Source organism: Pseudorasbora parva, chromosome 16, assembly GCF_024679245.1.
Source record: "Pseudorasbora parva isolate DD20220531a chromosome 16, ASM2467924v1, whole genome shotgun sequence".
NCBI lineage: Eukaryota > Metazoa > Chordata > Actinopteri > Cypriniformes > Gobionidae > Pseudorasbora > Pseudorasbora parva.
This window is the reverse complement of record NC_090187.1, coordinates 18,005,530-18,018,055: the sequence shown is the minus strand read 5'-3', so window position 1 is coordinate 18,018,055 and position 12,526 is coordinate 18,005,530. Positions and strand designations below refer to the sequence as shown.

Here is a 12,526-nt window from a genome sequence, read left to right as displayed (position 1 = left end):
AGGGGTAGCCTCGGCCACTCCTGTACCATGGCATCCAACCCCAGCGGGGCTTCATGGGTCAGGGAAAACCACTGCGGGCAGTGGGAATTCTCCGCCGAAGCAAATAGGTCTATTTCTGCCTTCCCATAAACCTTCCATAGGAGCTCCACCACCTCTGGGTGGAGTCTCCATTCCCCGGGCCTCCGCCTCTGCCTCGACAGGCTGTCTGCTTCCTGATTCAGGACCCCCGGGATATATACTGCCCTGATTGACAGCAATCTCCCTTGGGCCCACAGGAGGATCCGACGCGCCAATTTGTCCAGCGGACGGGAACTCAGACCCCCCTGATGATTTATATAGGCGACCACCGATGTGTTGTCTGTCCTGACTAACACATGGTGGCCCCTGAGGTCGGGCAGGAACTGTTTCAATGCCAGAAACACTGCGAGCATCTCTAGCCGATTTATGTGCCAGTGCCGCTAATGTTCCTGCCATAGACCCTGGGATGAGCGACCACTCATGGTCGCCCCCCAGCCCGTGAGAGAGGCATCTGTCGTTAGCGTTACGCAATGAACATGAGCCCCTAACACGGGACCCTGAGATAGAAACCCCGGGTTTTTCCACATGACCAAAGCACGTAGGCGTCGCCGTGTGACTTTGATCGTGCGGAGCGGATTTCTCCTCGGGGAGAATCCCTTCGTTTTGAGCCACAACTGCAGTGGCCTCATGTACAGTAGGCCAAAAGGTATTACGTTGGACGCTGCTGCCATGAGACCTAACAGTTTCTGGAACTGTTTCACAGTGACGGCCCGGCCTAGCTTCTGTTCTTTGACTGCTGCCAGGATCGATGTTATGCGTGTTGGCGATAATTGCGCCCGCATAATTACCGAATCCCAGTTCACACCTAGAAAAGTGGTTTTTCTGAGCCGGAGAAAGCACACTCTTCTTGGCGTTCAGCCTCAACCCCAGCTTCGACATATGCGCGAGAACAGCATCTCGATGCTGAACCGCCATCTGTTCTGTATTCGCTAGAATCAGCCAGTCATCGATATAATTCAGTATGCGGATGCCCTGCAGACGTAATGGCGCCAGAGCTACATTACACTTGGTGAATGTGCGGGGTGACAGTGCTAGACCGAAGGGAAGTACCCGATATTGGTATGCCTCTCCCCCGAGGGCAAACCTCAGGAACTTCCTGTGATGTGGAAGGATGGAGACATGAAAATACGCATCTTTGAGGTCTATGGTGACAAACCAATCCTCCGACTTGATCTGCGATACAATCTGTCTGAGTGTGAGCATCTTGAACTTGAGCTTGGCCACCGAGCGATTTAATAGACGCAGATCTAATATCGGGCGTAAGCCCCCATCCTTCTTTGGCACGATGAAGTAACGGCTGTAAAACCCAGACTCCCTGCCGGGAGGAGGAACCCTCTCTATAGCCCCCTTTCGCAGGAGTGTCTCTACTTCCTGTGCCATCACCAGAGCCTGCTCCGGGCCCACCTCTGTAGGTAGGACACCGCTGAAAGGAGGTGGCCGCCTTTTGAATTGAATGGTGTACCCCCTTTCGATTATCTGCAGGACCCAACGAGATATATTTGACAGATGTTTCCATTCGTCTAGAAAATCTACTAAGGGAACCAGCCTCTCGAGGCTGGCCTCTGGTGTACTTTGAACAGCAAGCACAGCGCCCTGAAGCGGCGGACCGGCAGGGAACAACTGACTTGACTGCTCGGGAGCCCCCCGAGGGGGGCGCGGACCACCCTCGGGTGGCCCGCGGAGACCGACTGCGCCCCGGCATTGCGGCGGGGTTGGCAGCACGGCCCCCAGAGGGTGCCGCAGGGAAACGGGTACCGTTGGCAGGGGTAAACACCGTTTCCCTACGGGGGGAACCACCCTCAGCGTCCTGACGCTTCTGGCGTCAGGAACGCTTCGACGAGGCCTTCTTGGCGATCAGGACTGTCCTCAGATCAGCTCTGCCCCTCGAAGGCCTCGCCTGAGAGCGCCGCCCCTCATCCCCGCGCTGAGGGGGAGTTCGGGTGGCGACGCTCTGCTTTGTTGCACCCTGTGAGCGGAGCTCGTACTCGGCTTGGGCTGCCTGATGTCAGCAGCAGCCCCAGGGACCTGGACCCGGAGAGGGAGAAACTGCTTTAGGAGTTGGAAACCTCCTCGGAGCTGGATAGTTGGAGCACCGGCGACTCTCTCGGGGGGGGAAGAAACCGCAATGCGTGCTTCCAAGCCCCGAGAAGAGCCGCTGGATGGTGCAGGTGAGGGCAGAGATAAGGCAGCGCCCGTCTCAAACCCCTCTGCAACATCCAATTGTGAACCCCACGACTGCAGCCTCCGCTCTGCCTCGGCAGCAGCGGGACCAGAGCCGCGGGGAACACGAGCCGAGGCACCCTCCTCGAAGAGTGCCCGGCGGGAGCGCAGCGTTCTCAGCAGTAGTCTCTCACAGTGCTCGCAAGCAGCCCCCTCGAGGGCTGCCCGGGCATGCTGCGCTCCCAAGCAGGCAAAACAAAGAGAGTGTGTATCCCCACCCGTGATGTATCGTGGGCAGGGATAAACAACACACCTCTTGAACTGACTGCTTTCACTCGCCATTTTTCTATCTATTTTATTTTCTCTTTTTTTGTAAATATAAGGAATATTTAACAAAAGGGTGGAAAAACTCTTGCAATAGACAGACAAAAACACCAAATAGACAGACAGGTTCACACAGATCGCTTGCTGAAGGCTCAGAAGCTAGTTCCTGTTTGTTTTCACGGACGCTTTATAGCTTCCGGTCGATGACGTCATCATGCCGACGATCGATCTTTTTTCCGATGGAATGGTTCTACAGGCGCTTCACGACGCATTAACGCAGAGGCGTTCTCACAGCATTTCGACGCAGCTCGAGTTCCCCGAAAGGGAACTAATTTTAAAAAGACAAGGGTCAAGAACCCAACTAAAGCAAACACTGCTCATCATTATGAAGACTTCATATACAGCTATTATTTTAATTAAAACAGAAATTACAAAAATAAATCAGTTTGGTTAGTATTGCATGAAGCTGGTAATGCTGTTAGTTGTTTAATCCTCCTCTGCTGAGATCTTCAGAGAATAGTTTTTTTTATATTCAGTTAATTTCATCTAAAGCTGTGGCTGAAGTCAGTTGTAGTTGTTGTGTTTCTCTTTCCTTCAGTGATTCTGCTTATTATCATCAGGTGTTCTACAGTAAAGCTCAATCACCCCTAATGATCTAATTAACATTAACACTGCTTGAGTGGTACTTTAACTCAGTAATGAGCACACACATGAACACTAGAAAGAGTAATTTAATATGGGCGTTTTTTTGTGTACTTTTACATGATTCTTAAGTGTTTAAATTTACGTATAACTGGTTCACATTCAGTTTATTAATACAATTACATAAATCGTACCCGTTTCATTTATGTTTACTTACAAATATGAATCACATTAAGTAATTTGTTTATGTAAAAATAATCCAAATGCATTGAAAATGTATATGCAATATAAATACATAAATCTTATGCTTTATGTTTCTTTTTTCTTTTAGTCTTTACATTTTAATGCAATACTTACTGGTCTTCTATTTATATTTATAAATAAAAAAACAGTGCCTCCTTTCACCACAGACTTGTACTTGTCCGCCTAATTTTGAATTTCATAGTGGCATAGTTTCATAATTCTCTGGTAACCAGCATTTTCCTGTAAAAATAACAGTTTTTTTTGTGTTTTTTTTTACAGTCTGTAAAAAAGATCCCCATAAAATTTACAGTAAAAAAAAAACAGCAGCGTTGGTTGCCAGAACTTTACCATAAAAAATACAGCTGTAACATTTTAGTTTTTACAGGGCAGCAACATATAATTTAAAGGGGTTCTGGGAAGATGAATCTGTATTTAAACTGGGTCATCAATGTAGTAGAAATGTGAAATTATTTTTGAATTTGGTGCCTTCTAGACTGAGAAAAGACAGAAAATGTATTGTTGTCTCATGGGGGAATGAAAAACTACAATTCCCAGAATGCTTTGCTGCCCTGTGAGGCCATTCCCAAAGCCATCAACTTGATTACTGTGACTGAGTTGGAGAATACACTACAATTTAAAACTGAATGTGTCTGTTCAATATAATGAGTGAGTCACCGCGCGAGTATAACAGCACTGACCACTAACTGCAGGAGTTCACAACGCAAGTTCAGTCTGGCCCGTTTTAGTTCATGCCTTTGCAAGCTTAAATTTCATAGAAATTAATTTGAGAAGTTAAAAGACTTACATTGCTCACCATAGCTCCGTTTAAATGAGTGCCTGCAGCTGTGATCTGAGGTCTGAGTGTGATCTCCCATCCCCCATGCGCGGGTTCAAAACATTCGGAAATGGCTCCCTCTGCTGGCTGTAGTTTTTAGCCTTTGGCCAAACATTCCTCCTATGATACAAATATCGTCAATTTGCATCAAAGGAGGAATTTTTCCAGAAATAAAATGCATAAATCTCTTGTCTCAGGGGGATACGAGGGGGGAAAGCACAATCATTTGATTATACTCCAGGGTTTCTACTGATACAAAGCCATATATGCTAATCGCTGAAGTTACCCTTTAAATGTTTATAGTGTAATAATCATGACTAAAACCCGTTTATTTTACAATTCAAAACTGTAAACTGTAAAAAAAAATCTAATTTACGGTTTGTCGACAGCTGTGGTTGCCAGAACTTTACCATAAAAAATATGGCTGTAACGTTTTAGGTTTTATGGGACAGTAGCATATGTAATAACAATGACTATGAGTTTAATGTCTCGGGGAATAATTAACTCAAAAGGGATTCAATATTCAATATTCATGAATTTATGAATATAATTTGCTAGTCGTTCATTACGTTATTTAAATTTTCCGATAAGGAAAATGTTTAATTAAATACAAGTAACCCTTTACGGAATTGCTTGAAATTATCTTAATAAGTTTGTCCTGCAAATTAGTTTGCAAAGGGATTACTGCTTTACGAGCGCAAAAGAAACATTAACTTTACTGATCAGGACAAATTAATATTTCATATGTTCGTACAGTTTACGTTACTAAAATAGTAGCATAAGCAGTTTTAGGTAACGTTAGGATCATAAGTTTCATTGACTTTGTGTATGTGGAAGAGTAACAGATTCAATTCAAAAATGTCTTTTGGAAGTTTAATAAACACGGACTAAAAATAACACTACAATTCACACAGAAAGTACATACTAAATATGCATAAAGAGAGTAGAAATATAGATAGTAAACGAAAAGAATATGGTACATAAACGAAAAGAATGAACAGACCAAAAATAAAGAGATAACTTGTCCCAAAGGGAATAACACAACCTTTTTAACAGCAGTTTGGATTGTAGAAATAAGAATACTTGCTTTGGTTTTGGCTTCTGACGTGTGTGCGTGTATTCTGAGTTCAAATGTCCTGCGTGTCCTGTGGTTCTTTCCGAGGTCGGTTTGGTGTGCCGGGTCTCTTGGAAGTGTGCTGAGTTCTCCTCTCTGAAGAATGCCCTCGGGGGCTGGAAAGCGGATGGCAGATTGCCCTGCGGCGTTTGATGCGATGCAAAAGTGCAAGGGTGAGGGTCACATTGGCATTTGTAGATCAGGTAGAGCGACGGCCATTTCCTGGATGGTCCAATCGATCAGAGTGTTTTCGGCGCGAAACAAAGTTCTTTGTTCAGCTTAGTTCCTCCTCTTGGCTCTTATCCGGGGAAGATATGCTCATGCATTTTTCTTTACAACGCTGGTAATTTTTTAATAATGCATGTTCTGTAAATTCTTTTACAAGATTCGGTACGATCACATTTTTCTGATTACAAGGATACCATGGATCATAAATCTGAGATCTGGGAATACACAAATACAGGCTTTCCACTGTCTGTTGGCCTACACAGCTTGAGTTACATTTATATAATCCTCCTAATTATTTCAGACAAATATAAAAACGCTTCAAGCAGAAAAGCATACATTTAACACGTTTTTTGGGGTGGCTTTTAATCATACATTCCTCTGATACTGGTGGAGCTCTATAGGTGTGTGTGTGTGGGGTGTCAGATATCGTGCAGAGCCATTTGGGGGGCAATAAAAGTCACTACGGAGCCTGCTTGTTGTCTCCCAAGGGAGATCAAAGAGTGGTCTTCAGACATCGTGGTGCCATTTTCGGTCATCAATCATATTAACATGATCTGATAACGCGCCTCACGAGAGGCAAGAGCCATCTGGCCGTTTGCCAGATGAACAGACATAGTCATTGTGGCTACACATTTTAATACAATTTATAGGTTTATAATGTGATAATAACGGTTACAAATGTATTTATTTTACAGTTAAAAACTGTATAACTAGGTTTATACATTTTATTTTATTTTACTGTAAAATACTGTTAAATTTACATACTTTTTCAAAGTGAAAAAGAACAGGTCATTGTGTAATTTACAGTAAAAAACAAACAAAAACAAAAACACATGAAACATGTTAAATGAATGTTTAGTGCATTTTTAAAACGTCATGTGCATTACCATAATGGTGTTTGGTGTTTAGTGTTTGTGTGTGCACCTTTTATATATTAATATTGTCCTCCAAAAGCTGCTTGTGATTAGCTTTGATTCATCATGTGATTCTCATCACCACTGTAATTGGTGGCTGTCAATCTATAGCAAAGGTATATAACAGATATTAGCATTTCAATAAGTTAGCAATTTAATATTATTTCAGTTCAATAAATATTTTTGTTTACCGTAATTGTTTATAGTTCACTGTGTACACATTATTATTACAATATAAACTTTCAAATTATATGGTTCTGAACTGTAAAATAAACCGTTTTTAGCCATAATTACCACATTATAAACCTTTAAATTATATGCTGCTGTCCCATCAAATCTCAAACGTTACTGCTGTATTTTTTATGGTAAAGTTCTGGCAACCACAGCTGCCATTTTTTTTACCATAAATTTGATGGGTATTTTTTTACAGTGTACAATTTTGACCGGTAAAATAAATGGGTTTCAACCATGATTATTACATTATAAACCTTTAAATTATATGTTATTTCCCCGTAAAAACTAAAATGTAACTGCCGTATTTTTTACGGTAAAATTCTGCCAACTACAGCTGCCGGAAATTTTCTACCGTAAATTTTACGAAGATTTTTTTTACAGTGAAGAACTAAAACTTTACTGCTGTATTTTTTACGGTAAAGTTCTGGCAACCAAATCTGCTGTTATTTACCGTTCATTTTGCAGGGATTTTTTTACAGTGTATGTATTCATATTTAAATATGTAATCATTTGTTATTTATTGCTTGATTGTGTTTGCGGAGTGCAATATAACATGTGTTTATGCTTCGTTTCTAAAAAAAATATATATTTTTCCTATGTTTTACCTTTATTCTACACTGCTCTGTCCCTCCTTATAAAAACTCTACACTGCTCTGTCCCTCCTTATAAAAACAGTAAAGAAGGTCAACATACACGCTCTGGCGTTGTCTATGTGTAAAGACATCACTTCCGGTATACACGATCTGGCGTAGTTTACGCCAACGGCAGAAGTGAATATCGTGCACAAAGCCAGAACGTGTATATTGACCTCCTTTACCGAAAGTGAAGTGCGTGTTGGATAAAGTGTTGTATTTGAGGTAAAAAAAATATATAAATAATGCTCGATTTCTCACACAGAGAGATCGTTTTGTGTCTTAAGATATCAATGTCATCATGAGCCACAGGGCTCTTTGTGCATGTTGTCTAAGCATGTCTTTTTTTTTTTTTTTTTTTTTGCTCTCATAGAATTGATACCCATTCACATGCATTATATGACTGGCACACAGTAACGGTTGGAGTTAAACATCTTGATTTGTGTTCTCCTGAAGAAACAAAGACACCTACATGTTGGATGCACTGGGGGTAAACATCACATTTTCATTTTTGGTTGAACTATCCCTTTAAGCAATTATTCCCCACTCTCCTGTTTTGCTATTGCATGTTCTTTTGCCCTAGGCAAATTAAATTCTACAAAAGGGGATTTATCACCCAACCCTTCTTCCTTTGCAGGAAAAGTGTGAGCCTGCACTTCTTCGTGCTTAGTCTCTCTCTTTCTCTCTTTCACTCTCTCTCTCTATCTCTCTTTGTGTGTGTAAAGTGATGGAATTAATTATGCGGTTGTGGCTGGTGGGATTTATTATTGAGATGGTCAGGGTTTGTGCTGCAGGCCTGTCCTGTGGTCTGCAGGACAGATTTGTTTCAGAGAGCTTGTATAAAGAAGGAGATGTGATAATTGGTGGTCTGTTTCCAGTTCATGTTGAATCACCAGAGCCTGATCATGCTTTCACTGAAAAAAAGCATGGTGGTCACTGCCATGGGTAAGTATAATGTGAGTGTTTAAAAGGAACTAAAAGGCAGAATTGCAGAGTAACAGATAACCATTTTTGCTAACTATAATTCACCCATAATTAATTGTATAATTCATATTTCATATAACAAATAATTAATTATTAGTGCAATCTAATGCAGTACAGTTGAATAAATTGTATTTTGAAAAAAAGTTAATTTAGAACAGGCAAAATTTAGGTTGTTTGTCAAAACATTTTTGGTGTATATTTTGTATCATAATGTTATGAATCTTCCCTTCATACAGTCTTTCCTTCATATATTACCAAACTGTGTCATCTATTGTATTCCTCCTTTAATACAACTAATCATTAAACTTTAAAAAAAATATTTTCCCTCAGTGTTGACCTTCGTTCATACCGCTGGCTCAAAGCTATGATCTTCACTGTGGAGGAGATTAATCGGGACCCTGTTCTGCTACCAAACATTACTTTGGGGTACCTGGTAGCCGATACCTGCCTAGCTGAGGGCACAACACTGAGTGCTGCTTTAGCTCTGGTAACAGGGCAGGAGGAGACGGTGTCTGGCACAGAGTGCAACAGGTCTCCCATGGTGCCTGTCATTGTCGGTGACGCTCGTTCCTCTGCTTCAATAGTGGTGGCTGACACGCTGGGAGCATTTGATATCCCCATGGTATAATGAAATGTTTTGAATTTTACAGCTAGGATTTTGCAGAATTTCGTACTTATTTATTATATTATGTTTAAACAACAAATTCAGTAATCAAAAATGAATACATTTCACTGAAATGCTTCCCTTTCCTCCCAACTCTTGTCCTGTGCTTTTTCTGCCCAGGTGAGTTATTTTGCATCATGTGCTTGTCTGAGTGACAGTCGCAGATTTCACTCTTTCCTGCGCACTGTTCCCAGTGATGCCTTCCAAGCCAAGGCCATGGCCCGTCTGCTGCGACTGCTGGACTGGACTTGGGTAGGGGTGGTCGCAGGGGATGATGAATATGGTAAAAGTGGCTTGCAGCTGCTCTTGAAAGAGCTTGAAGGTACCGGGGTGTGTGTGGACTATGTGGAAGTCATTCCTAAATCACATTCCCCGAGCAGGATCAGGCGAATTGTGGAGAGGATCCAGAGTTCCACAGCTCGTGTGGTGGTGACCTTTGCCATCGGCCCAGACCTTGAAGTCGTGTTCAAGGAAGTGGTGCTGCAGAATGTGACCAACAGGCAGTGGATGGCCACAGAGGCCTGGAGCACCTCCACTCAGTACTCTGACCCAGCAAGCATTCCTTATCTAGCCGGTACCATTGGCTTTGCCCTGCGCCGAGCTGATATTCAGGGTCTTGGTGCTTATCTTGACCAGCTCAGCCCTGTGAAGCAGCCAAATGAACCGTTTGTAAAAGATGTATGGGAAAAAATATTTGGTTGCTCGCTGGCACAGGACTGGCAGCCTTCATTTAAAATACCAAAGTGCACAGGCTCAGAGAGTGTGGAGAAACATGGTGGCATCTACACAGATGTTTCACAGTTGAGAGTTACTTACAATGTGTATAAGGCTGTGTATGCTATTGCCAATGCTATTCACAACATGATGGCCTGTCACCCTGGTAGAGGGCCATTTGTAGAGGGAGAATGTCCTAATGTGACCCGGATAAAGCCCATACAGGTAAACAAGATAACAAAAATGTAAATCTTAAATTTAAATATTTGTTATTTATAGGCTATATGTTTAATAATTAATTTATGATTTAAATTACTGCGCATTTTCCTTTTACAGCTCTTACACTATTTAAAAGCAGTAAACTTCACAACACCAGTGGGTGAGCTGGTTTATTTTGAAGATAACGGCGAACCATCTACCTCTTATGACATTATGAACTGGCATGTAGATGAAAACGGAGCAGTGAATTTTGTCCAGGTTGGGCAGTTTGATGTAGTCAAAGGACCAGGCCAGCAGCTGAACATAAACCTTGACAAAGTGGTTTGGGGTGGGGGCTGGCCGGAACAGGTAAGAGTCCTGTGATTTTGGTTAAAAAAAATGTTCTCCCTCAAATACAACGGTCCCAAAAAGTATTTGCCAAACTGTATAAATATTAAATAACAAAAAATGCAAGTGACATTTATTTTATTACACAAGCAGATTGTCAAGCAAAGAAAAAAAAAAAAAAACTTTTGTTATAAAATATTAAACAATAGGCACAATATTTAAAATTAAGACAAAAAAGTATTTAGACAATTTTAATAAATATTTGAGAATTGAGAATAGCTATGGACATATGTGTGAGTCAAAAACTATACTGTCCTTTCTGTGCTTGTTGTGCTCATTTGACAGTATTGTTAGAGTGTGAGTCTGATTGAGTTTCTTCCTCTATCATTCAGGTTCCTTTGTCAGTGTGCAGTGTGAGCTGTCAGCCGGGTACTAGAAAGGCTGTGCAAAAAGGAAAACCCATCTGCTGTTTTGATTGCCTCCCTTGTGCAGCAGGGGAAATCAGCAATGTGACAGGTATTATTAACATATGTAAAACCATTTAGTATATTAAGTGTAAGGCCACACTTATGTGCAATGTATTCCATCTGTATCATAATGTTCTATAGACTCTACAGAGTGTACGAGATGCCCAGAGCGATACTGGTCAAATACTCCAAGAACAAGATGCATCCCAAAGGTTGTGGAGTTTCTGTCCTTGCAAGATACCATGGGAATTGTCCTGACAGTCTTATCGGTCACTGGGGCGACACTGGCCACAACTGTTCTAGCTGCCTTTTTCCGTCATCGTGACACACCCCTTGTGCGGGCCAACAACTCAGAGCTGAGCTTCCTGCTATTGGTGTCGCTTACCCTCTGCTTCCTGTGCGCCCTAGTTTTCATTGGCCGGCCTGCACCATGGAACTGCATTCTACGTCACACCCTGTTTGGAGTGAGCTTTGTGATCTGCATCGCCTGCATCCTAAGTAAAACTGTGGTGGTGCTGGTGGCTTTTCGAGCCACTCTGCCTGGATCTAACCTGATGCAGTACTTTGGGCCCATCCAGCAGAGGGCAGGCATCTTCCTCTGCACACTTATTCAGGTTGTCATTTGTTTACTGTGGCTGCTGCTGGCTCCCCCTCTGCCCACAGAGAGTGCAGGTGAGCTTGGTGCTCGAGTGATCCTGCAGTGCACAGTGGGATCTGTTGTGGGGTTTGTGTTGGTACTGGGCTACATCGGTCTGTTAGCAGTAGTCTGCTTCCTGCTAGCCTTCTTTGCTCGAAAACTCCCAGACAATTTCAATGAGGCTAAATTCATTACTTTCAGCATGCTGATCTTCTGTGCTGTGTGGATTGCATTTGTGCCAGCATACGTCAGCTCACCGGGGAAGTACACAGTGGCTGTGGAGATTTTTGCTATTTTGGCTTCCAGTTATGGCCTGTTGCTGTGTATATTCACCCCAAAATGTTACATAATTCTACTTAAACCTGAGAAAAATACAAAAAAGAACATGATGGTAAGATAAGTAAATAAGGTGTATAAATGCAAGAATTTTGTGAGAAGGCAACATTTGTGAGAAGCCAATATTTATTATCTAGCAACAACAACAAAAATCAGCATTTAGTTTAATTAAACATTCTGCTCTAAATGTTATAAGTGTTTTGTTTGTATATTTGTATATGTGTATTTCAACGTGTCTCATTAAACAATATGATTTTAATGAACAGGGAAATAATCAGAATATAAGGTTTCATGGGAATCAACTCTTTGCCCTCTAACCAAATCCATAACCCAGACAAAGGTGAAGCGCTAATGCTAAAGAGAGTGTTTATCCAAAAATGAAACTTTCTGTCATCATTTAATCATCATTTAATTACTCATATCCTTACAAATATATGTGTGACTTTTTTCTGTAGAACACAAAATATGTCAATTTCAATCTTTGAAGAACACAAGTATGAGTAAATGACTTGTGACTTAAAAAAAATGTAGTGTCTATGTTACTTATTAGAAATAACAAGTCAAATCAACTTTATTTATATAGCGCTTTTACTGTGACAATTATGTCAAAGCAGCTTCACACTGTTAAAACAGTGATGTCATAAGTTCATTTCAATTTACCATATAGCGACAATGTGGGCAGATCAGTGATATAGTAGATATAGTTTTATTTTTTATATTTAGTTGAAAACTTAAATCAAAATTTTAGAGTCCCCAACTGAGCAAGCCAAGCCA

General features: G+C 41.6%; 1 protein-coding gene across 1 annotated transcript; it reads left to right on the top strand.

The window, feature by feature from the left end:
- Window positions 1–8,143: 8,143 nt before the first annotated feature.
- On the top strand, window positions 8,144–11,816 carry LOC137043256 (extracellular calcium-sensing receptor-like). Its single transcript, XM_067419449.1, has 6 exons — window positions 8,144–8,349; window positions 8,719–9,010; window positions 9,173–9,991; window positions 10,103–10,333; window positions 10,705–10,828; window positions 10,921–11,816. The coding sequence occupies exons 1-6, from the start codon at window positions 8,144–8,146 to the stop codon at window positions 11,814–11,816; spliced, it is 2,568 nt and encodes an 855-aa protein (XP_067275550.1).
- The last annotated feature ends 710 nt before the right edge of the window (window positions 11,817–12,526 follow it).

Coding starts and splice junctions, on each gene's coding strand:
- LOC137043256 (XM_067419449.1), top strand. CDS start 8,144: ATGCGGTTGTGGCTGGTGGGATTTATTATTGAGATGGTCAGGGTTTGT. Junction 10,334..10,704: donor GTGGGGGCTGGCCGGAACAG/GTAAGAGTCCTG, acceptor TCTATCATTCAG/GTTCCTTTGTCAGTGTGCAG. Junction 10,829..10,920: donor GGAAATCAGCAATGTGACAG/GTATTATTAACA, acceptor AATGTTCTATAG/ACTCTACAGAGTGTACGAGA.